The sequence below is a fragment of the Sciurus vulgaris genome (genome assembly GCF_902686455.1).
Source record: "Sciurus vulgaris genome assembly, contig: HiC_scaffold_178_arrow_ctg1, whole genome shotgun sequence".
NCBI classification, from domain to species: Eukaryota; Metazoa; Chordata; class Mammalia; order Rodentia; family Sciuridae; genus Sciurus; species Sciurus vulgaris.
In genome coordinates this window covers 1,407,692-1,433,733 of record NW_027632875.1, presented here as the reverse complement: position 1 = coordinate 1,433,733, position 26,042 = coordinate 1,407,692, and the positions used below count along the sequence as shown (strand labels likewise).

At 37.6% G+C, this 26,042-nt stretch overlaps 1 protein-coding gene and 1 long non-coding RNA gene across 2 annotated transcripts in view; one reads left to right on the top strand and one right to left on the bottom strand.

Moving 5' to 3' along the window:
• Positions 1-26,042, bottom strand: part of LOC306652354 — a 908,127-nt gene that overhangs the window by 66,814 nt on the left and 815,271 nt on the right. The gene's annotated exons all lie outside the window — the stretch shown is intronic.
• LOC306652336 (casein kinase I-like) lies at positions 5,496-6,998 on the top strand (the record flags this gene model as incomplete). Its single annotated transcript, XM_079125296.1, has 1 exon — positions 5,496-6,998. The coding sequence occupies one exon, from the start codon at positions 5,496-5,498 to the stop codon at positions 6,408-6,410; it is 915 nt and encodes a 304-aa protein (XP_078981422.1). The 3' UTR covers positions 6,411-6,998.

The following is a 26,042-nucleotide window of genomic DNA, read 5'->3' as shown; positions in this document are numbered from 1 at the left end:
AAGAACATGGTTGTCAACCAAGAATCCTATACCCAGCAAAGCTTACCTTCAGATTTGGAGATGAAATAAAATCCTTCCACGATAAACAAAAGTTAAAAGAATTTACAAATAGAAAGCCTGAGCTACAGAATGTTCTCAACAAAATATTCCATGAGGAGGAAATGAAAAACAACAATGGAGGTCAGCAAAGGGAGGAACTACCTTAGAGAAAAACCACTCGAAGGACAAACCAAGCCAACTTAAAAACCAAAAATAAGCCAAATGACTGGGAATACAAATCATATCTCAATAATAACCCTGAACATTAATGGCCTAAACTCATCAATCAAAGGACATAGACTGGCAGAATGGATTAAAAAGAAAGACCCAACAATATGCTGCCTGCAAGAGACTTATCTCATAGAAAAAGACATCCACAGACTAAAGGTGAAAGGATGGGAAAAAACCTACCACGCACATGGACTTAGTAAAAAAGCAGGGGGTTCCACCCTTATATCAGTTAAAGTGGACTTCAATCCAAAGTTAGTCAGAAGGGATAAAGAAGGACATTTCATACTGCTTAAGGGAACCATAAATCAGGAAGACATAATGATACTAAATATTTATGCCCCAAACAATGGTGCATCCCTATACATTAAACAAATCGTACTCAATTTCAGGAATCACATAGACCACAACACAACAATTCTGGGTGACTTTAATGCACCGCTGTCACCAATAGATCTTCCCCAAACAAAATTCAACCAAAGAAACCATAGAACTCAATAACACAATCAATTACCTAGTCTTAATAGACATATATAGAATATTCCATCCATCAACGAGCAGATACACTTTCTTCTCAGTAGCACATGGAACCTTCTCGAAAATAGACCATATGTTATGCCACAAAGCAGCCCTTAAGAAATGCAAAAAAAATAGAGATACTGCCTTGTGTTCTATCAGATCATAATGGAATGAGAGTAGAAAACAATGACAAAATAAAAAAGAGAAATTACTCCAACAACTGGAGACTAAATAATATGCTACTGAATGAAACATGGATAACAAAAAACATCAGGGAGGACATAAAAAAATTCTTAGAGGTTAATAATGATGATACAACGTATCAAAATCTCTGGAACACTATGAAAGTGGTACTAAGAGGAAAATTCATTGCATGCAGTGCATTCCAGAAAAGAATGAAAAGTCAACAACTAAATGACCTCACGTTACAGCTCAAAGCCCTAGAAAAAGAAGAACAGAATAACAGCAAATGTAGTACAAGACAGGAAATAATTAAAATCAGAGCTGAAATCATGAAATTGAAACAAAAGAAACAATTCAAAAAATTGACAAAACAAAAAGTTGGTTCTTTGAGAAAGTAAACAAAATAGACAAACCCTTAGCCACACTAACAAAGAGAAGGAGAGAGAAGACTCAAATTACTAAAATTCATGATGAAAAAGGAAATATCATGAAAGACACCGCTGAGATACAGAACATGAGAAACTACTTTGAAAATCTGTATTCCAACAAAATAGAAACTACTGAAGACATTGCCAAATGTCTAGAGACATATGCTCCTCCCAAACTGAACCAGGAGGACGAACACAATTTAAACAGATTAATATCAGGCAATGAAATAGAAGAAGCCATTAAAAATCTACCATCCAAGAACAGACCAGGACCAGACGAATTCTCAGCTATGTTCTACAAGACCTTCAAAGAAGAACTCATTCCAATACTTCTCAAAATATTCCAGGAAATAGAAAAGGCGGGTACCCTGCCAAACTCATTCTATGAAGGTAATATCACACTCATACTCAAACCAGGCAAAGACACATGAAGGAAAGAAAATTTTGGACCAATATCCTTGATGAATATAGATGCAATGATCCTTACCAAAATACTGGCAAACCATATCCAAAAACATATTAAGAAAATTGTGCACCACGATCAAGTGGGATTCATCCCTGGAATGCAAGGATGGTTTAAACATCCGTAAATCAATCAACGTAATCCATCATGTCAATAGACTTAAGGATAAGAATCATATGGTTATTTCCATAGACATAGAAAAAGCATTCGATAAAATACAACACCCCTTCATGCTCAAAACACTAGAAAAAATAGGGATAGTCAGAACATACCTGAACATCGTAAAGGCTATTTATGCTAAGCCCATGGCCAACATCATTCTTAATGGAGAAAAACTGAAACCATTCCCTTTAAAAACAGGAATAAGACAGGGATGTCCTCTTTCACCATTTCTATTCAACAATGTCCTCAAAACTCTAGCCAGAGAAATTAGGCAGACCAAAGAAATTAAAGGGATGTGAATAGGGAAAGAGGAACTTAAGCTGTCACTATTTGCGGTTGATATGATTCTATATTTAGAGGATCCACAAACCTCCTCCAGAAAACTTCTAGACCTCATCAATGAATTCAGCAAAACAGCAGGCTATAAAATCAACACGCATAAATCTAAAGCATTTTTATACGCAAGCGACGAAACAGCTGAAAGGGAAATGAGAAAAACAACTGCATTTGCAATAGCCTCAAAAAAAATAAAATACTTGGGAATCAATCTAACCAAAGAGGTAAAAGATCTCTACAATGAAAACTACAAAACATTGAAGAAAGAAATTGAGGAAGACCTTAGAAGATGGAAAATCTCCCATGTTCTTGGATAAGCAGAATTAATATTGTCAAAATGGCCATACTACCAAAAGTGCTATGCAGATTCAATGCAATTCCAATTAAAATCCCAATGACGTACCTCACAGAAATAGAGCAAGCAATCATGAAATTCATCTGGAAGAATAAGAAACCCAGAATAGCTAAAACAATGCTTAGCAGGAAGAATGAAACAGGAGGTATTGCAATACCAGAACTTCAACTATACTACAAATCAATAGTAACAAAAATGGCATGGTATTGGCACCAAAATAGACAGGTAGATCAATGGAACAGAATAGAGGACATGGAAACAATCCTAAATAAATACAATTTTCTCATACTAGAAAGAGGTGCCAAAAATATGCAATGGATAAAAGAGGGCCTCTTCAACAAATGGTGCTGGGAAAACTGGAAATTCATATGCAACAGAATGAAACTAAACCCCTATCTCTCACCCTGCACAAAAATCAACTCACAATGGATCAAGGACCTTGAAATCAGACCAGAGACCCTGCATCTTATAGAAGAAAAAGTAGGTCCAAATCTTCACTTTGTTGGCTTAGGATCAGACTTCCTTAACAGGACTCCCAGAGCACAAGAAATAAAAGCAAGAATCAATGACTGGGACAGATTCAAACTAAATAGCTTTCTCTCAGCAAAGGAAACTATCAGCAATGCGAAGAGAGAGCCTACAGAATGGGAGAATATCTTTGCCACTCATACTTCAGATAGAGCATTAATTTCCAGAATATATAAAGAATTCAAAAAACTCTACAACAAGAATACAAATAACCCAATCAACAAATGGGCTAAGGATATGAACAGACGCTTCACAGAGGAAGATCTACAACCAATCAACAAACATATGAAAAAATGTTCACCATCTTCACTAATAAGAGAAATTCAAATCAAAACTACACTAAGATTCCATCTCGACCCAATTAGAATGGCGATGATCAAGAATACAAGCAACAATAAGTTTTGGAGAGGAGGTGCGGAAAAAGCTACACTCACACATTGCTGGTGGGGATGAAAATTAGTGCAGCCACTCTGGAAAGCAGTATGGAGATTCCTTATAAAACTTGGAATGGAACCACCATTTGACCCAGCTATCCCACTCCTCGGCCTATACCCAAAGGCCATAAAATCAGCATACTACAGAGATACAGCCACATCAATGTTCATAGTTGCTCAATTCACAATAGCCAGATTGTGGAACCAACCTAGATGTCCTTCAATTGATGAATGGATAAATGAACTGTGGTATATATATATATATATATATATACAATGGAATATTACTCAGCTATAAAGAATAATAAAATTATGGCATTTGCAGGCAAATGGATGAAATTGGAGAATAGCATGCTAAGTGAGATAAGACAATCTCAAAATCCAAAAGACAAATGATCTCACTGATAAGTGGATGATGACACATAATGGGGGCTGGGAGGGGGGCAAGAATGGAGGAAGGAGGGACTGTACAGAGGGAAAAGAGGGGTGGGAGGGGTGGGGGGGAAGAAAAAATAACAGAATGAATCAAACCCCATTACCCTATGTGAATGTACGATTACGGAAATGGTATGCTGTTACTCCATGTACAAACAGAAACAACATGTATCCCATTTGTTTACAATAAAAATAATTTTAAAAAAGAGAGAATAAGCACAGAAATTGCCAGAACAGGAACAGAATTATAGCATCCCCTAAACGAAATTAAATAATTTTAGAAATTATCGTAGTTTTTCTTTTTATTTAAAAAGTTTCATGTTACTGTTATTGGGACAGTATCAATGGGTATCAATCATGGCAGTCTTCTGCTCATGACCATAACTGTCACTGCTACCACTGCTGAGAAAATGCAATTTTTCATTTGACATTAATCTTTTAAAATTGTAATTCTCATCTTTTGGATGTTTTCTATATATGCCCAATTTCTTCCTCTCTTCACTCTCGTTTCCTCACCTGTATCTAGGTTTTGTCCTCATTTTGAAATACCTTCTATTTATGTGTATAGAATTTGTTCCCACCCATCCTTTGCTTTCTCTCCCTATTGCCACTATGTTCATGGAACCTTATGCAGATAACCTCTAAGGATTTCTCCTCACCTTAAATATCCATGCCACTCTATATTTGAGACCTGTTACTTCCCAGTCTAACTTTACGTACTTTTTGTTAGCAGCTTCTATTTCAGATTTGCCTTTGTATCTTCAAGATAGCAATGTTGCAAACACACAATTATTTATTTATTGAATACACTGAATGCATATGCATTTATGATTTCACTAGTGAAAGACATGAATTTATCAATAATTGTTATGTACAATAAGGAATATATAGGTTTCCATGCTAAGTGAAATAAGCCAGTCAAGGGCTGACTGTTTTCTTTTATGTGTGAAAACTAAATGAAAATAAGGGGGAAGAAAAGGAGTCCCATTAAAATAAGAGAGAGAGCAACTGAGTAGAAAAAGTTGATTGCAGGGGTTGGAGGAGGGAAAGAAAAAGGCAGGAACAGGGAACGAAATTAACCAGTCTCTATGTACATATAAGAAGATACCACAGTTAATTTCACCTTTATATATCTACAGAGAATAATTTAAAAAATATCTATAAATAAATAGAAGGAACAACAGTAGAGGAAAGGGAACAAGGAGAGAGAGGAGGGGAGGGAAAGGGGAAGTACTGAGGACTAAACTGGTATAAAATTACATTCCATACTTGTGTCATTATGTCAAAAAGAACCCCAATAATATGTATAATACACTAATAGAAAGGGAATGTATATGTTTTCATGATTTTCCCTAACCCATCATCATTAAGGTTAATCAATCCAGATGATCAGCCGCATCGAGTACATCCACTCCAAGAACTTCATCCACCGGGACGTCAAGCCCGACAACTTCCTCATGGGCCTGGGGAAGAAAGGCAACTTGGTATACATCATTGATTTTTGCCTGGCCAAGAAGTACCGGGATGCCCGCACCCACCAGCACATCCCCTACCGGGAAAACAAGAACCTGACGGGCACTGCCCGCTATGCCTCCATCAACACCCACCTGGGCATTGAGCAAAGCCGTCGCGATGACCTGGAGAGTCTGGGCTATGTGCTCATGTACTTCAACTTGGGCTCCCTGCCCTGGCAGGGTCTCAAAGCAGGCACCAAGCGCCAGAAGTACGAGCGGATCAGTGAGAAGAAGATGTCGACGCCCATCGAGGTCCTCTGTAAAGGCTACCTCTCTGAGTTCTCCACATACCTCAACTTCTGCCGCTCCCTGCGGTTTGACGACAAGCCCGACTACTCCTACCTGCGCCAGCTCTTCCGCAACCTCTTCCATCGGCAGGGCTTCTCCTATGACTATGTCTTCGACTGGAACATGCTCAAATTCGGTGCAGCCCGGAACCCCGAGGACGTGGACCGAGAGCGGAGAGAGCATGAGCGCGAGAGGATGGGGCAGCTGCGGGGCTCCACCACCCGGGCCCTGCCCCCCGGCCCAGCGACAGGGGCCCCCGCCAGCCGGCTCCGCAGTGCAGCCGAGCCTGTGGCCTCTACCCCAGCCTCCCGCATCCAGCAAGCTGGCAATACTTCTCCCAGAGCGATCTCACGGGTGGACCGGGAGAGGAAGGTGAGCATGCGGCTGCACAGGGGCGCGCCCGCCAACGTCTCGTCCTCAGACCTCACGGGGCGGCAAGAGGTCTCCCGGATTTCAGCCTCACAGACAAGCGTGCCATTTGATCACCTCGGGAAGTGAGGAGAGCCATCACTGGACCAGTGTTTGCTAGTATCTTCACTGTATTTTCTTTAAAAAAAAAAAAAAAAAAGATGGAAAAAAAAAAAAAACCACTCAAATGAACTAAAAGAAAAAAACCCAGCACAAAACCGACGATGGATCTTGTTTCTTCGATTTATTTTGCCAACGGCAAAAAGATGGGATGCCCTTAGCACTGAGGATTCGTGTCCCCTTGCACTGCCCGCTGTCCCCGACCTTCAGGCTACCAAATGCTCCCCAACACCACCGGGTCACACAAGCCAGATGCCAAGACCCCCACTTCAGCCACCTGTTCCTGCCACCACCGACCCCTGGCCAGGAGGGGCCCCGCTCAGCATTGGAGAGTGGCTAGCAGAGGCCCCAAGGAGCCCCAGCAGGAGCGGCTGGCCAGTCCAAGGCGGGTCCCACCAGGATCCAGTGAACCTCAGAGCCACGGAGATGCGCACAGCCCCTGTCCTCTCTCAGATGACGGTGGCTGACTTTCTGTGTTGGACTTTTCCAGTGTCCCCCTGAGCATTTGAGTCCTTCTTTGCCTCTCGTGAAGCCTTGAGTGAGAGGTGGTGGCCAAGATTGCCTGGGTAAAAGTATCAATGTAATTCTTTTGGGAAATGATAATCTTTTCAGCAAATATTACTGGAACAACAGGACCCCATACTCAAGAAAATAAAAAGTCACAAAAAAGGAAAAATAAGAATGTGAACTCTTACCTAATCAAGAGCAAAAATTAACAACTGATCATATACTTAAATGTAAGCACAAGAAGTATAAAATGTAAAGGAGAAAATACAGGAGAAAATCTTTGTGTTCTTAAGATAAGGAAAGATGTCTTAGATTTGACATCTACAGCCTGATTCATAGGAGAAATAATGATAAATTTTACTTCATCTGAATTAAAAATTAATGTTTAATTTTCAAATGATACTAGTAAGAATGTAGAAAAGATAACCCAGAGAATTGGAGAAAATAAATTTTAGTCATTCACCTGACAAAGGACTTATACCCACAATGCATGAAAAACTCTTGTAACAATAATCAGAGGCCAGCCAGGTGTGGTGGTGCATGGCTGTAATCCCAGCAATTCAGGAGGCTGAGGCAGGAGGATCAAGAGTTCAAAGCAAGCCTCAGCAAAAGCAAGGTGCTAAGCAACTCAGTGAGACCCTGTCTCTAAATAAAATACAAAATAGTTCTGGGGATTTGGCTAAGAAGCCTGAGTTCAATCCCCAGTACCCACCACTCCCCCACAAGAATCAGAGGTCAAACAGCCCAAGTTAATAAATAAATAAAAATAAAAAGATACAAGATTTGAACTGACATTTCGAAATATGAATAGCAAATAATCCATGAAAATAGACTCAAAATTGTTATTCATTAAAGAACACATTAAAAGCATAAAGTGATTCTGTATCACATTCTGTAGAATGCATAAAATTAATAAGACAGAGAATATCCAGTGTCATCAAGGATATGTAGAGACTACAATCATGATACATTATTCCTGGGAATGTAGTATAACATAGCTACTTTGGAAAGAAGTTTTATCACATCTTAAAAGAGTTAAACATATTCTTGCCATGTGACCTAGCAATTTCATTTTTAGGTATCTAGGCAATATAAGCAAAAACAAAAATATGTGAATGTTGATAGCAGTGTTTGTTTGTAAGAGCTTCAAACTGAAAATAATCCAAATGTCTATATCTAACTGATGAACAGATAAGCAAAATGAAGCATATCCTTACAGTGAAACATTATTTGACAAGGATGTACTACAACAGTATTATATGCTGTTTCATGTAATAACATTTATGAACTTCAAACATCTCGAGTGAAAGATATGAATGGCTCAATCTCTATGACATTTCTACAAAGGACTAGACTGTAGAGAAAAAAAGCAGATGTATGGTTGTCTGGTGCTGGGAAGAGAGACTGCCTACAAATGGGTATGCTGGAACTTTGGGTTGTTAAGGCAAATGTTTTCAAACTAAATTGGAGTATTATTTGTAAAAGTATATCAATTTATTAAAACTCATTGACCAGTACTCTGATAATGAGTGTATTTCATGATAGACAAATTGTACTTCTGGAAAGAAAGAGAGAAAGACAAAGACAGACAGACACAGACACAAAGGCAGACAGAAACATCTATTGCTCTATTCTAATTTTAAGCCACATTTCTGCCTACTTAAATGAAACCTATATAATTTTATTAGTTCTCTTTGTTTATAATTCCAAATTCATATTGGTACTCATGACATGGGGGTTTAGAGCTAAAAGTTCCATTTCCATTTCCTCCACTGGAATTCTGTTTACCGCAGACCACATCATGTAGTCTAGTCTCCAAATAAAGGACTGTTTTCCTTTAGTTCATGTAAACAGGGATAGACTTATAATGGTGAGGTTTTCTAATCTTTTTTGTGTTTTGTTTCTGCTCATGCAGACTACTTTTGAACTGTGAAAAAAATCTGTAGAATGTGTTCTTAAATTTATACATACAAAATATTTTTTTCCAAAACATTAATGGATTTGTCCACTTTTGAAGCCCACACGTGGACCTCTGGAACCATAGACAGCAGAATAAGTATCTTTTTGTAGTACAATTACTATAACCTAGAATATGTAGTAATGTATATGCTGAATCACTCTGAAAATTTATTTTTTTCTCCATAGTTTTAGTTTTCCTGTATGTTCTTTGACATCTATTCAAGGAAATGTTCTACATGTATGCAAATTTTTGGATCACTATATTTTTGAATCATTATCATTTTGCTGAAAGGACACTAAATAATATAGTTGGTTGAAATCTCTTATAGTGGCTTTTTTTTTTTAAATATAGAGCAATGTGACTTTTCTATTTTAAAATCCATTAAGGATTGAAACAGTCATTAGGATGTGAATGTGGATATCTCAGGAATTGATGTATTACAATTGGAGCTGTTACATTAATGAAAGCAAGATTATCATAGAAATGAATCATATAGCCATAAACTTGTAACACAGTGGGAGCCTTAGTATGTCAGGAAAATGATGGGATATTATCAAAGAAATGGGATTTGTCTTAATGGAGAGAAACTGTGAGCAGAACAGATAGCTGAAATTCAGAAAATTCTAGAATCTAAAAGCTAAAACTCTCCCTTTATCTTAAAAGTTTTCAAAATAGGTTCTACTGTTGAAAACTATTACATTGAAATGACATTATTTATTATATCAGCTAATAAAAGTTGAAATTATTTTAAGATTATTAATTTTTAGTTAGCTCTTAAAATGTGCAGAATTTCTGCTGGTATAGAAAGATACCTAACATATGTTACATAGCTCTAAAATAAATATTATATTATTAAAATGTTGTTTATATTTTAAATATAATATTTAGGGACTGGGGGTGGTGGCTCAGTGGTAGAGTGCTTGCCTAGCACATGTGAGGCACTGGGTTTGATCCTCAGCACCCCATATAAATAAATGAATAAAATTAAGGTCATCAACATCTAAAAAATATTTTTAATATATAATATTTACATTATAAATTTTTATATTCTAATATATATATATATTTTGCTTGCATATATCTTGGCAGTCTAAGAAACTGATATAAATTTATTTTTTCTGAAAGTCACTTAATCACCCTGTTTAGAAAAGTGACTTTGGCATAGAGGTCAGGGATTGAATAAAGATATTAAAAAGTTGGTCTTTTATTTCCAGTGATTACAATTAGAGTGAAATTATAACCCTACTTCTCCTTTAAAAAAAATATGAGTAAAAATTTTTAGGATGAATTTGTGCTATTTAGTTATTCTGCAATTTGGAAACCTGCTTGACTAAGTTCAGATTCAGTGCTAGGATGGAAATGAGGGATTATTAACCTCAGTGAAAAAACCCTAAGTTATATTTCACTTAGTTTTTGATCTAAAGATCTCTGAGAGGTCTCATCCAGAAGCTGATTATTTGGACTTTTTATTTCATTTTATTGTCATCTTGCAAATCACTTAGATCTTAAACTGAGGAAAATCTCACATTTCAATCTGGAAATCATACCTTGCTATGTCTTCATATTTTTCTCTTGTATTCTGAAAAACATAAAAAGCTATATACAAAGAAAAATGTGTTGTTAGTGATTAACAGATAATGCCTCAGGTATGTGAGGCATTAAAATTTAATTTATAAAAGTAATAACATATCTGTTAATGTTTGAAAATTAAAGAACTCATAAACCCAGGGGGAACTTTCATGAAAATTTTAAATGTTCAATACATATGGTATGAATTCTAGAAATTAAAAAAACCCAGAATTTATAATTCTGCATTGATCAGGAAGCAAAATACAATCAGTTCAAATTTATTACATTGTTGGACCTATGAATAAGGCAAGGAAAGCTTTCTTTAGCTACACAAGACAATGAATATTTTATAACTAGTTATTTTAAGTATGGTATGAATTTTAGTCAACTCTTTTGTTTCTGCAACCAAAAGACCTGACAAGAATAATTTTAAGGAGGAATAAGTTTATGTTAGGGCTAATGGTTTCAGAGGTCTCAGACCATAGAGAGCTGGCTCCATTCGGGGTTCCAAGTGAGGCAGTACATCATGGCAGCAGAGTGGTGGAGGCTGCTAAGGAAGCAGAGACTAAGCTCAGATCACCAAATACATGCCCCAAAGTTTGCCCACAATGACCCACCTCCTCCAGCTACACCCTACCAGCCTACAGTCACCACTCAGTTAATCTCTATTAATGTACGGATTGGGTTAGGACTCTCATAACCCAATAATTTCACCTCTAAACCTTCTTGCATTACATGACATATGAGCTTTGGGGGGACAGGTAGTACCTAATCCATAACAGTTATGAAAAGTACTCAGAGATTGGGCATATAAAGTGATACAGGCTATAATAACCCAATCAGTTGAATTTTGGGAATTCTGGGACTAACTGGAATGTGTTTCATGATACCTATCACTACTATACATTGTAGATGCTTAACAAATATGAATTACATAAATACATGAAGATGGCATACCCACCTACAAGTAGCTAAGAGGCGATCTGGGGAGACAGACATGTAAAGAGGTCTTAATTATATGCTAATAATAAGGTATTGAACTTTTAATAAAATGTTCAATAAAAATGTATTGAACATTTTCTTTGTAGTATAAACTATGGTAGATGTTTTATCTCTATTAAACTTTTGAACAATCCTAAACAATGACAGAGATACATTAACAGTTGACAGATAATCCATACTATGTAAATTACATAGAGCAGTATACTCATACTATAATGTCTGGTTTGCCTTTGGTGAAGGAGAGGGGAAGAAGTTGTGAAACTCATTTTCAGGCAGAGTAAAAAAGAGGAGAGGCATAGAGATACGAGGGCAAGCTTTGTTCAAGAATCAAAAGTATTCAATGATAAAGTAATTTGTAAAAGATGCTTGGAATTCAGTTATACTCTGGATCTACTGCCCCTCAACTTTATGTGACATGGGTCATTACTTTCTATGCAAGGAGGACATTTTTAAGGTTAGATTAAATCTTATTTTTTTTCCTAGTATATGTTATATACATGATCGTGGCTTGGTTACACCTGCAGGGGAGAAGGTCATGATTCTTTTGCTGTCAGTTCAGAGTGGATATGACTGTGACATCAGTGAAAGTCACAGAGCTAGGGGAAATTATACTGTGCTGAGCTTAAAATTCTTACAAAATGTTCTTTTACACGTTGAGAGCTCATGCTCCTAAAATAAGTAAATGGGCAAAGAGCTGCTGAGATTGCTGTCAGTGTCTCTTCCCTGTTCTCTGCCACTGCTTCTATATTCACTTAATGCAAAAAAATAAATAAAACAAGCACATACTCTCAGCTCCCCTAAAAAAAGCCACTTCAGTTTTTCTGCTTCAAAATATGACAAAAGTGACTTAAGCAACTTATTGGTCACGTTAGTGCAAGGATATGATAAATTAGATGAAAGTGGGAAACCATCTAGGAGAGCTTTATAATAAACTTATCAACACTCTCTTTAAGACACCCAGCTGGAGGCTGTGACAGTCTCTAAGATCACTGGCCCCAGATTGTCTTGTCTTTTTTTTTTTATTGAAGCACTAGTATCAATCACAGGTGGTAAGTGGTAGTCAATTATGCTCCCACTTTCAAAATTAATAGCATTATGCAGTCTGACAGGCCCATAGTCTTGGCCTATGAGAGTTAACTTTTAGGCCGCTGATTCTCTCTCTTTCGCCAGGATGTCAAATTCAGCGACTAGAGCTGAACAGGGAGTCCATCTGTCCCTCTCTCTCCCTCCTAATGAGTTGCCTGAAATCCCAGTACACTCTGCTGAAGCAACAACCTTCTTGGTACAGTCAACCACACCAGGAGGGCCTGCTTCCTTCTCCTGCCTCTGGCTTCCATGCATGGACTCAGCTGTCCATGTGAATGTCCTGGAAGTGGCAAAGAGAATATAGAGCTACTGTTCTGGCAAGTGCTTCTTGCTTGAAACTCATAGGACAGGTTGTATAAATACAGCATTTCATTAACTGGATTATCCCTAACCTCCTGATGCCATTTTGATTTAGCCAATTGAGGCATTCATCTATCGTCAAAATTTACATTTTAACTAATCTTCATATTTTTCTCATCATGCTCTTACCCTGTTTTCTCCTGACCTTTCTTGTTGGAATCATTGTTGACTGTCAGCACATACAGGCATCATTTCAAGCCATGCCTGCATCCGTGGGAGTTTCGACTCCTTCCAAAATCTTCTAACTTGTAGAGTTTGCAAGATGTCCCCACTTCCAATACAGTCCATTCTGCCTATTCTGTATATTTGAGGCCAATTAATCATCACATTATATTTTCTATGTGGGAATTTAACAGTTTTCCTATATTTATTACATTAAATCTAATGTAATTCAGGGTGTAGAAGTGTGTCAGAAGGTAAAAGTCCTATATTTGGCTTCGACAAACTACTTGTTCAGTTTTTTCTACTTTTATCTTTGCATTTCCTTATTTCAAAAATATACTGCCATTGTCAGACCCAATTCTGTTTTTCTTGATAAATAATTTGCAATCTCTTCTGACAAACTACCCTTATTGTTTGTGGACAATCATTTCATATTCCTACATAATTTCAAAGAACACAATTTTGTCTTACATTTGAAAAAGATTTTTTCTTTTATTTTACACCATACTACAATATATTTGTGTTCACTTATTTTAAAAATAATATTTCAAGTAACTCATCATTGAATAAAGTTGCAGTTCTGGAATGCACCATATTTATTTGTTGACTTTTGAGGACACAGCTATGCCTTCAGTTAAAGAAGCTGGTTTTTACATTGTTTACTTTTGTTATTATGATTTTGGGGCTTCTTGTTTATTCAACTCTAAGCCAGTCTTATTTCTCGCTTGCTCTTCAAAAGCCTTCCTGGACTCCTTCAAGCTTTATAAGTCATCTTATTTTTAGCCCTTGAAACACTAAACACTGTACCATGAATTTATCAAGCATCTGATATGGATAAAGAGAGGATCTAATTATTCACTATCTTGTAGCATTCCATCTGTTTTAATCGTGTTTCAATTTAGAGTGCAGATTCCTTAAAGGCAAAGACTATCTTATACTGAGTGAATATTCCCAATAAAACTTAAGACTTTTCTAAGTATGAAGTAGGTGGATAAGTGGTTGATTAGGGAGGGATTTTTAATTACTGGTAAAATAGTTGAAGAGATGAAAAATTTTGATAGTTTTGTTCTGAGAGGTACCAGACTGTCTTCTTTTAAAAATGTTACCATGGTGATTATGGACAGAGAAGTCCTCAGAGAGACCTTTTAATTAGAAGAGTGTAGAATGTACTCTCATTTGTATTTTTGTATTTAGTTTTTTTTTTTTTTATTTTTCATGTGTCAAAATTTTTTACTGATGATAGTCACTTAAGTAAGTCTTTAGACTAAGGACAAAGCTCAGTGCAAGGATAATCTAATTAGTTTTTACTTTGACTCCTAATGAATATTACTTTTTCTGAATCCACATTTGTGACCTGAACCACACCATTTAGTATTTGGCTACATGCTGTTATTTTTTTTTCCCCCTCTAATAGTTTTTATACAGAATTGGTCCACCTCATAAGGGCAGCACCTGTTTTTGCAAATACTTGCATGCCCCACTATGCAGGACATCTTAAATATTTGACTTATTAGCATTCACACCAGTGCTTGGACACAGCTAAGAAATGAATAGTATTCCCACAGAGGAAAGTGCCTGAAGGCTAATCTCTTATTTCATATTCAATTTGCATTTCATAATAAAACACTGACGTTGCATGTGTATACAAACGTTTACCTTTTCAAATGCTTTCAAATTATAATCTTATTTCATCCTCTTTGGTATTTTATCCTACTGGTTCCTCACCTTTTATGAGAACAGTGCCTCTTGCTGATTTTATAAACTACACATGACACATGTAATTCAGTTCCTGTTATCCTTCATGTCAGAGCAGTTTTGAATAATCTTTTTATAGAAGACTTTTGAAAGTCAAACACCATTTTCTTCCATTGTATAGTATAGAAAGCTTTCTATAGGCATCTAAAATATTTTAGCACACTTTAATTTTTGTACCACATCTGATGAATTTTTAACCCACAAAGTTTATACATCACTATCATTGAACATCTCTCCACTTGTACTGATATGACAAAAGTCCCATCAGAAGAAATACATTTATTTATTTTCTTACTTATTTCTCATGTCCTGTGACTTTCAGTGTCAAAAGGTATAGTACAGAAAATACCTTTCTTGCTCATCAGTGTCATTTTCCTCCTTTCTCATTCAGAAGTTGGATCTTTCTTGAAGCATACACCATTCACAACCCATAACATCTCCTCACCTTCTCCTAACCTCTCATTCACTGAAAACTTTATCCCCCTACTCATGTTTGCCTTCCTCTCTATTCCTATCATAGTCATGATTTATGGCCAATCCAGTAGTCACATGGATGATCCATCCACCATCCTGCCCTCTAAATCATAAATTTCATTTTCCAAAAACGTATTTTCAACTTTTGGGTCATATGCTACAATGATGTTTTATTTCCTAGACTTTGACACATTAGTAACTCTATCAACTCTTAATTGTCCTGTTCATTTATTCCAGTATTTTCCAATTTGGGAATCCCTTAAATCTAAATAAATCTTTGTATCAATTTTTAGTCTCTAACATCCTCCTCTTATCTTCACTCACCCATCAGAGATTTCTAACTCAGTTAAGTGGAATCTGTACCAATCTCCATTTCTTTGTCTCTTTTTTACTCTATGTACTCAACTGTCAAAATTCTAAACTTGATTTGTACCTAATTATTTTCTTTCTCTCCCTGGAAAAATTGAATATTTAGAAAAAAGAAAAATCACATGATTCTGTTGATGTCTTTTTCTTTAAATTCACTAGCACAAAAATTTCATTTGCACTTAAGCCCATCAAAGAATTTTACTACATTTTCCAAGTAAGTTTACTTTTCTACTCTATGTAAACTATTTTTCCCCTTATCATTTTTCTTAGTTGATTAGTTTGCACTTTTCCTTTGGTTAACAGATCTGTAAACTTCTGTGTAGTTAGTTTCTGTCTTTTCATCTGCACAGGAGTAGAAGTATTTGTGTATCAGGCTAATCTCCCTTGGGTCTAGGGGTATCCTCTCCTCAAACTCCTCTCTGTTAATCATATTCCTTCTCTCTATTTTATCACCAGCATTCACAGAGAGCTGTGGCTCTTACCTGCCCACTCAAGTGATTTAAAGTGACTTACTTCAGGAAAAGCAGAGTGGTAGCTACACTTGGGAAGGCTGGAAAGGGTGGCAGGTCCCTGTGAGATGGAATAGGGATGGAGGTAGGGTTTCATGCAAGGAAGCACCACAACCATGCCAGTTTCCTGTAGGCTCTCTTCACGAAAGACCTCATGTGTGTCATGCTTTAGGGCACATGTGAGAATCACAGGCAAAGAAGGAAGGACACCATATATTAACACTACTATCCCATGTCAACACTTTCAGGGACCTGCACATAACCAAAGTTCTATAGACCATCCTGCTCAGAGAAAGTGGAAAACCACAGAAGTTACTGCATTCAACCACACTTTACAATGGATATGCATATATATGTGTGTGTACACACACACGGGAATCAACACTATCATTAATATGAATCAAAGAACCAAATGACATTGATATTTACATGAATTTTAAATCTGTTAATTGCCACTAGATGGGGTTCTCCTAGCAGTGAGTGCTAGATTGATGGAACTTCAAATGATCATGGGCAAGAACTGACTTAGTAACCAGTTTTCTCTCTAGTCCAGATTCCATGGGTAATTCCAGTGGGAGGAATGTACTCCACAAGGACAAGTGACAAGTGAATGGTTTTCAGGGCCAGAGCTCTGCATGATAAATGAAACTCAGCAGCAGAGCTTTAGGACATTTCATCAGCAGAAATACAGGGTCCTATAAGTAAAGACCTAGGAGCCACTCTTTCTGTAGGCTCTCCCTGAAACAGGGTGAATATATTTAACTTTGGTTCAACTCATCTGAATTTTACCAAAACAGCAGTAGTTGGAGGACATCCAGCCTGGGTCAGAATGCCTATGCTAGCATACCCTCCTGTGGCATATTGGTGACTGAAGGTAAAATGTCATGGCTCAGCTTTGTGCCAGAATTCAAGTGAACAGTGGGCACAGGAAATAGATTGGGGCTGGGCCAGAACAAACAACCTAATGAGGGAAGGATTAATTCACAAGTGGATAGTAAGCAACTGAAATTACAGTGGCCTGGAGGGATATGGAAGATGGAAATTTGATACTGTCAACAAGGACAGACAATATTTTGTCAAGTAGAACTTGGCAGCATTAAACTCCAGACTGAAACAAGACACTGTCAGGAGTGTGGCCGGACCTTAGGTCCCGAGATTTGTCCACAGTGGGGTTGAAGCACACACTGAGAATAAGAGAATGGCATTTTGATCCTGGAAAATTCTTGGCAAGAGCAAGGCTGACAATCAAGGTCACTGCTAAAAGTTTTTCCAGGCAATACTTTAAGTCCAATACTAAAATTGTGAATTGAAAACACGAGATAAGCCTAGTCCTATGAAATGGCAAGTACAAAACCCAACTAAGGCTGGCTAAGGCCTGGAGCTCATGCAGAGCAAGGTGGGAAGGCTTGGTTCAGAGCTCACACTGTTATCTGCCAGCTCTGTTTGTCTAACTCCTTTTTTCCACCACTGGTTTTCTCAGTGTTTGTATTGGTGTTGGCTTCAGAGGAGCAAGAACAATTGGTGAAAAGATGGTGGTGGCGCAGAATTTTCCATGTGTGGGCTTCTGTCATCACCAGTAGACCTAGGGACAGGCTGCAGCAGAGGAGGTATAAGAAGGTGCAAGTCAGGCAGAGTTCAGGCCTCAGGAGGGTAGGGACACAAAGTTCCAACAGGTGGAAGAATACAAACCTCCAACCCAAGGGACAGCCTGCCAGGAGCTGAAGAATCTGCACACTGCCAAATTTTGGACAGAAAGAAATATCCATCTTTCAAGCAATAAGCCAGAGGGCACCTCCATGCTGGCACTCTGTTCCACAAGGCAGTCCTGAGGGAGTCTGAGTACCAATCAAGCACTACATTTCACAGGGTCACTGAATTTTTTCAAAAGGCACCTCCATTTGCATTTGATTCTCAAAACTATTCCAAGAATGTGGAAGGGCAACCACCATCATCATGTCCATGTGGATTAGATACTGCAGAAATAAATGCTTCTCTTTATATAAGGCAAGTGTTGATTCAACATTTTCAAAAGATTCACTATAATGAAACTGTCTATTTTTGGTTTCAAGATGAATGTAACAAGTCTAATGGAGCACTCCAGAGTGGAATTCCCACTGGAAAGGGGCACCTTGGCACCTCCAAGCCTCTTCAGGGGCAGTTGTTGACAACATATTTGGGATGAGGAATCAACTTTGCATTCGATCTAAACAGTGGAAGGACAAGGTGGAGCCTGTTAGACATCAGAAAATAACCACCTGACAAATTTTATCCTTTGACAAATTCATTAGATGAACTCTTTATAAAATCAAAACTTTCCTCTGAGGTTCAAATTCTACTCAAGTTCCATAAAGCTAAAAACTATGACAGGCCTTCTACCAGAACACAAGAACTTTATAAATGATAAGTTCCATGGAGCACTTCACAGATACCATATCTAGGAAAACAGCATACATTGAATTCAACCATTACCAGGCTACTTGACTATGCTGATTAATATTTAAATTAAACCTGGGAGAAGAATTCAGTTACATTTTTTATTGGAGCCATATATGCCTTATTAAATCTTCTCTAAGGAAAGTCTAATTTAAATTCACAAAGGAATTATATAAAAGAAAACATTTCCAATTACTCATGCATCCTTTAAAACATTTGGAGGATAATCTATGTGATGATATAAAACCATACTCTGTAACTGAGGGATACATGCATCTTTGCACACCAAGCAAAGTCCCCATCTTCCAAATGATATACAGGACAGTTATCTCTCATTTGAAGTGGCATTACTCCATAGGTGCTTTCCACAGAAACGTCGTGCAATACAAACAAGACAGCCTCCCAAAAGTTACACTGTATATGTCTAGGCCATTTAGGAGTGAGCTAGTAAATTCACCAAAGGTAACAGTATTATTTGAGAAGAAAACCATGCTGGCTCAAGAAATGACAAGGAATTTTAGGTTAAATAGTGGAAAATTAATTTTAATGTTCAAACACATAAGGAAATTTACTTTTAATCATCTCCTTTAATTTGGTGCTTATTAGGATGGATATAAAATTCTAGTTCTGATAATTTCACATTGTTTTTCATGTTCAAAAGCATCAGGTTGACTACAATTAAAAGCTAAAGTATGAGTAGAAGAAGTTCATGTATTTGCTCACTCTAGCTTTAAATAAAAAGTTTTCTGTAATAAAATAATCACTATTATTAATAAGGAAGAAATAGGAAAGTAACAATCTAAAGAATGTTTATGGTACTCAGAAATAATCTAAAGAAATAAACTAATATTTTGGTATTCCCCTGCCTCAGGAAGATGATAATGCATATTCATACATTTTTCTAATCTTTAAAACACTTTCTAAATAAATTTTAATGTGGGCTTAATACAAAAATATTTTTATTAAAACAATTCTTTCTCTAAATGATGCCAATTCCACATGTTCCTGTTCCCCAGAAATCGTTTCCCTTACATTAATTTTCCATGCCAAAAATTAATTAAGTCCATTTTCATCACAAAAGCTCTTCCAAATATCAAGCCCATTTGAATTTCTATCCGACAGTACTGAAAAAAGACAGAATTTCATCATCACTATTTACCTATTCTCGTGTTATATTGAAGCTCATATAATCCAGCCTACATAAACCACCTAAATCAGACCTATGACATAATTATTTTTCAATGAGTAAGATAAAAATTACATCTGCATATAGAAATTCCTTCAAAACTGGTATGCCTTATAGCTCCACCATCACGAATTATAAAAAAGAATAATCACTAGTTACACATTCACCTAATTGGGACACATAATTTAAAGAAAAGAAAGGAAAGGCTATTTAATTTCAGAAGAAGGGGATGAGAACCACATGTGTTGGAATACGCACTGGAAGGGAAAGCATATTCCATGCATCTTACAATACTGGCTTCCATTACAAATGGGTGCACACAACAATGCATCTATACTCATGTTATTTGAAACACAAAGTACTCATTTATTTATATGTGATCACAACAATTCTGTCTATATGTATGTATCTCCTCTAGGTTCAACATCCCCCCTTCTGAAAATTACATCCTCATGCACAACCTCTCTCTGAAGCAAATACATGAGCCATGGTTCAAACACAGGAATTAGGATGGTTCATGAAATATAATGACATGACAATCTATAACTTTTGGATAACAAGAAAATAAACAATAACTACATTTTTTTCAAAACACTAAGCCTGAAGAAAAGCTAAAGGGGGCATGGAGTAGGTTCTCTTGACAAAACTCAGAAATGAAACATCTGTGATAAACACAGACAGAAATAATCCATAGACGTCAGAACGATTCCTCTGTTAAACACGTTTCTACCAACTGGATATGACCATTCACACTACAAACACGATCAACAGCATGGGATGGGGGGTACATATCCTAACGGAAGAGCAACAGGTTCTAACAACACATGTACACAAATGAAGGTTTGCATAAATCATACCTGTCCACATGGATAAAATGTCAAAACCCATACATTCCTTCACTTTCAAACTGCATGTAAGAAGAGTTGTACAAAATCTGGGCAGTGGTTGTGGCACAGGCCCAAAGGGCAGCGCTCGCGCTGGCAAGGGCCGCCTCCCCAACGACCCTGGTTCTCCTTCCCGCACCCCCCTCCAACACACAAACACTCCCTCTCCACTTACTTTTTAACCCTTCTACTTTGTCTCCTTTATTTTGTACTCTCTTTTCCAAAAGGTTTGCAACCAAAGACACTCCAAATGGTAGGATGGTCTGTCCCACCCCAACTCCTCCTCTGCCTGCTGCTCTGGGTCCTGGCTACTGCTGGCCTGCTCCTTCCTCCTCCTCCTCCCCACCTTCCTCCCAGCCTTCCTACCCGCCCACGCGCCCCACCCCCCCTCCACCCCGTCCCCAGCACTGGTAGCACTGCTGTAATGCAGGAGCTGCCTGTTGGAAACCCAAATCTGACTGGTTTCTGAGCACACCCAGTTGCCCTGCTGGTGCCCTGGCTGCCTACCTGCCACGTGTTTTCTTGGCTTGGGTCTTCTGCCTGGCAGGGGGCATCGAAGGCCAGCAGGGGGATCCAGCACGGGGAGCGGGGGTGTAGGCGAGCCGGCAGGGCGCTGGAGCCAGGAAAGCCGCCAGAGGCTAAAGACGCGCGCACTCTGGGCCGCCGGCTCAGGTGCGGGAGGAGGCGCTCCGGGAGGCCAGGCCAGGTCAAGTCTGGTCGGGATGCGGCGGGGAAGAGGGGCGACTCCACGCTTCCTGGAGGCAGGCGCCTCGCCTCACGGGTCCTGCACACACGGAAGAGAAAGACGACCTGTTTGACGCGCATGCGCGCTGGAGAGCGACGGCAGCTGTGTGGAGCCAAGAGTGGCGCTCCTTGTCGACTTCGCGTTTTTCTTGGTGGAGGTGCTCTACTGTGCAGGGTTGAAGTGGTGGTTGAGAGTCCTAAGCCTCTATATACATACATATACACACACACACGCATACACACACGCACACACACGCACACACACAAATATGTTACATAGATGACATATTATTTCTCTCTGTCTCTCTCTATATATATACTCATTTGTCAGATTTCCAGGTGGAAGGGAGGTCCCCTCCTTTCTTCTGAGGATATACAATTAAAGCCTCTGTGTAGTTACTCTGCTTGCAGCAGCCAAGGTAGAATCCCACGCTAAGACTTCTCTGCAGTGCAGGGTTGGCACAGTGAACAGATTTATGGTTTTGAAAACAGCCAAATTCATTACAATCATTTAACAGAAATATATACCTGAAGAGCCCACTTTGAATTTTTTAACGTATAATGATGCAGGAAATCAGGAGATACATGTCCTGAAATTTGAAGGTCACAAATTTGTATGTATACCTGTATGTGCTCACACACCTTAGGAAGGGGAGTTTGAAATCTGCTGAGATTAAAATGAATGGAATATATAGTTTATGGTAAGTGTGAACACAAATAATTTCCTTTTCATCTTTCAATTCAATGCTTCTTATGTGTAACTGCAATGATTGAAAGGGCATCTGAATTAGTTTTAAGTTAATTTAAAGACTCATCTCAACCTTGAATACAACCAGGTATTTTTTTCCCTTCTATTTAAAATGTAATCTATTCCTTCACTTAGATTTTAGTGAATGGCTTGGAATAGATTTTCCATATCTTAAAACACATTTATTTAATCAGGGACTCTACCCAGACTTTTTCCTTTCTGGTGCACTTCTAACTTTTAAAATGTGCCTTTATTTTGGATAATTCTTTGGGCGTAATTCAGGTTAAAAAAGTTCAGAACAAAGCAAGGCAAAGTGAAGGGCAGAATACCAGATTAATGACAGTGTGCAGACCACAGGCACAAGTGACCAAGTTTGAAATGCTTGTTATAGGTGAGAAGAGACCACTGCTTATAGAGACTCCAGACTTAAAGAAGCTTCTTTTCACAGCATATTTTATCTAGTTCCCATTTTATTAAATGACAGGGTTGTATCAATCATTAAGTAATTAGAAAAGACTTGCATTTCTAGAGACTTTATTTTTTAATTTTTGTACGCTCTCTTCGACCATTTGCGTTAAAATGGAAGTGAGATTTTTAAAAGAAAGAATGAATTTAGGGAGTTGATTCTACTTTATTAATGTGGCACTTCAGCATTGTGGCAGGCTCTGACGTGGGAAGACTGCTTCCATTTGCTGAATGATGGTTACCTCTCAGGCAAGGAGAGCCTGTGCCTCAAGTTGGTAAGAGAGACAAGTGACAGAGTCGGGACTGACTTGTGAGTGTTATAAATACAAGATTTACTGATTTCATATAGACGAATAAAGGAAAAGACAGAAAACTCCTTGCCTCTGTAAAGTACAGGATCTCAGCGTTGGATTCAGCAGGATGCTATCTAGTGAAGGCTATATGCTAATTTTGCAGATATTATACTTTAGTTATGTATTATTTAGTTGTGTATTGCTTTTATTAAAATGTCTAAAACCTTGGCAGTTTCCCGTTGTACAATTTCTGAAAGTGCTTTCTACAACAGAGCGCATAGTTGTCGGGCAGGCTTCAGCTGGTTTCTTTAGGGCTTTGGCAATGACATGAATCTGCAGAGAGACATTTACATGGAAACACAATTAGCCTGTTTTGCCTTGTATCTAAACTAGCTCAACAAAATTGTTAAGCTTCCAACTGGTTACAGAGGGAGGAAAGCAAGATACGTACAAACAAAATCACAGCCAATTACTTAAGCTAAATCTAGTGCCTCTAAGCTTGAAATTGGAACTTCAATGTCACCTGAAGTACTGTTCAGTCTGGGCAGTGCAGGATAATTCAGGGGATTGTAAGAGTCGGTTTATTAAGGAGAAACTGTCCCACTTAAAAAAATGAAAGCTCTTATGCTATGTTTGGCAAAATGTTTCATTTTTCATTAGACTCTTTCACTTTAACATTTCTCCTGAAGGTGATTTGAAGGTTATTCCATTGGTTATTTAGTGTAAAAACTTTACCAAAAGCTCTAACAGACGTTCTTCCCATTTTGTAGATTCACCACTTCAATATTTTTTACAGAAATATTTTTGCACTTTTAATTTTTATAAAAATCCAGTGACATTAAGTCTATGGAATCTTCTTAAAATATTAACAGGAGAGAAAGTAAGCATGGAAATGCTGTATCCGACTTCACCATACTGAATTGACAGAACTGAGTTTGCTATAATACTTCGTAATTTATTCTAAATGGGGAAGTTACACATGATTTAGATGTAAGAATTTTAGTGAAATTGTCTCTGGACTGTTGTTTTATAAGCTACAGTCTGTTTCAAATCACTATATAAAGGAATACAAAGCACGTTCCAATCTATATGCTTCTTCAGTAGGTAAAGTGCAAATGTTAACTTAAAGTTAATATTGTGAGTCTTTTGAGGGGCTGTTTAATGATAATGGAAAATACTTTTTGCATAAGAGGTTTATTTATTGGGTCAAAACAAAGATAAAACAAGGAGGTAGGCATTTTTCTTCCTTCTTTTCCTATTTTCTTTTATTTCTTTTTTAAAAAATATCTTTTGATTGCATAAAAATGAAGGAAAATGGGATATGGGGACCCAGCAGCAAGCAAGAGGCTCCAAAAGGCATGCACTACTGTCAAAATGGAGTCTAAATCTGCCCAAGATGAGGTGCTCTGTACTTCTCCCCAGCCTGCCGTGATGTCTTGCATCTGAACCTTTGACATGGGATCTGATTCCAGAATTTACAATGAATAACTATTCATAAATTGTCCTTTGCTGATTATTTAAGGGGTTGCTGATGTAGAAGGCTAGGAACTGAGTCTGTTGGAACTGAAACACAGGGGAAAGGAAACTGTCCTACTTTTCTACTTGAGCCATGGGATGTCAAACTTGAAAAGCCAATTTAACCTTGTTGGTTTGCTTCAGATATTTAAATAAAAATAAAAATATCCTCAGGGGAGAAAGGCTGTTTCTTGCCAGGAAAATTGGAGAATGTATTTATGTCCCCATTGTTTTTAATTAAAATAAATCCATCTGAACCAGTGTCCCTTTTGTGACATTAAGCCACTGACATGGGGTTTGTTTCTCTTGCCAACTATTTCATACATTGAATGTTGTCTTACCTTTCCATCAGCTACTGATTTTATGAAGTTGTGGGGGTTTTTTTGTTTGTTTTTTCTTTTTTTTTTCTTTTTTTTGAGTGCTGGGGATCGAACCCAGGGCCTTGTGCTTACAAGGCAAGCACTCTACTGACTGAGCTATCTCCCCAGCCCCAGTTGATTGAATTTTTAAGAAAACTTAAAGCATTCAATCTTAATGTGTTCCAAACAACAACTTAATCAGTTTTGGAATTCTGTATCTGGAAATTTCATGTTTTATGTAGAAAGGTTTAGTTCTTGACTTCAACAGAATTCTTGCTTCACTCTGCCATGGGGAATAAGTTCTGTGAAAGCCAGAACAGGAAGACTTTGAACCTTTAAAAAGTAATAGAGCCTTGCTAAAGGTGATTTTGAAAGTAAACTTCAGTCGATCCATTTTAAAGAGTACTGCAGTGTTAATTTTCAGCGTGTTTTAAATCACCTTGACTTTTCCTCTAGTACCAGATCTCAATGTTCCGCACTTGAATTTTTATAACTCTGCATGGCGTGTAACTGTGCACCAGGCAGCCATGTCTTAGATACAGCATTTTTTATTTCAAGCCTACCAGTGCCTGAACCATAGCAAGAGGCATGATTATTTGTTTAGAAACATGTAATTAAAATGAGCTTTGAAAAACTTTAGAAGATCAATGATCTATTGCCCATGGATCAAATTTCTTAAGAGAGCTAAACCCAGGGACATAAGTCAAAAAGTCTCACCTAATGAATGAGTCTCACTGTCCCAGTCTGGGTTCTTAGGTTCACAATCTTGGCAATTCTGAAAAGCAATATTTTCATGATCCACAGGCTCACCATCATCACCAACTTTTGTCCCTGAGATTGCCAAGTGCATTAGATATTTTAGAATACTTGATTCACTTTTTTGGTTAAGATTAATATATGTGTATATTTAAGGTAGAAATTAACAAAATGCAGGGAGACAATAATTTAGGTACTTTCTTTAATTGTATTTTCTCTGCATGTAAATCTAGATGGGATCTTTCTGTTTATATAATTCCATGCCCTATTTTGTTAAATAAATGCATCAAAGTATGTAATTTGCTATTTTTAGAAGAAAGAACATACTGTATTCCATGAGACCTGGGTTCTAGCCGATAATTATCTTTTTTTTTTTTTTAAGGGAAGATTTTTAAAGACCCTTTAAATGAATAATAATAAAATTACAGAAATTAATAATAATAATAATAAATCAGGAAAGCCAAAT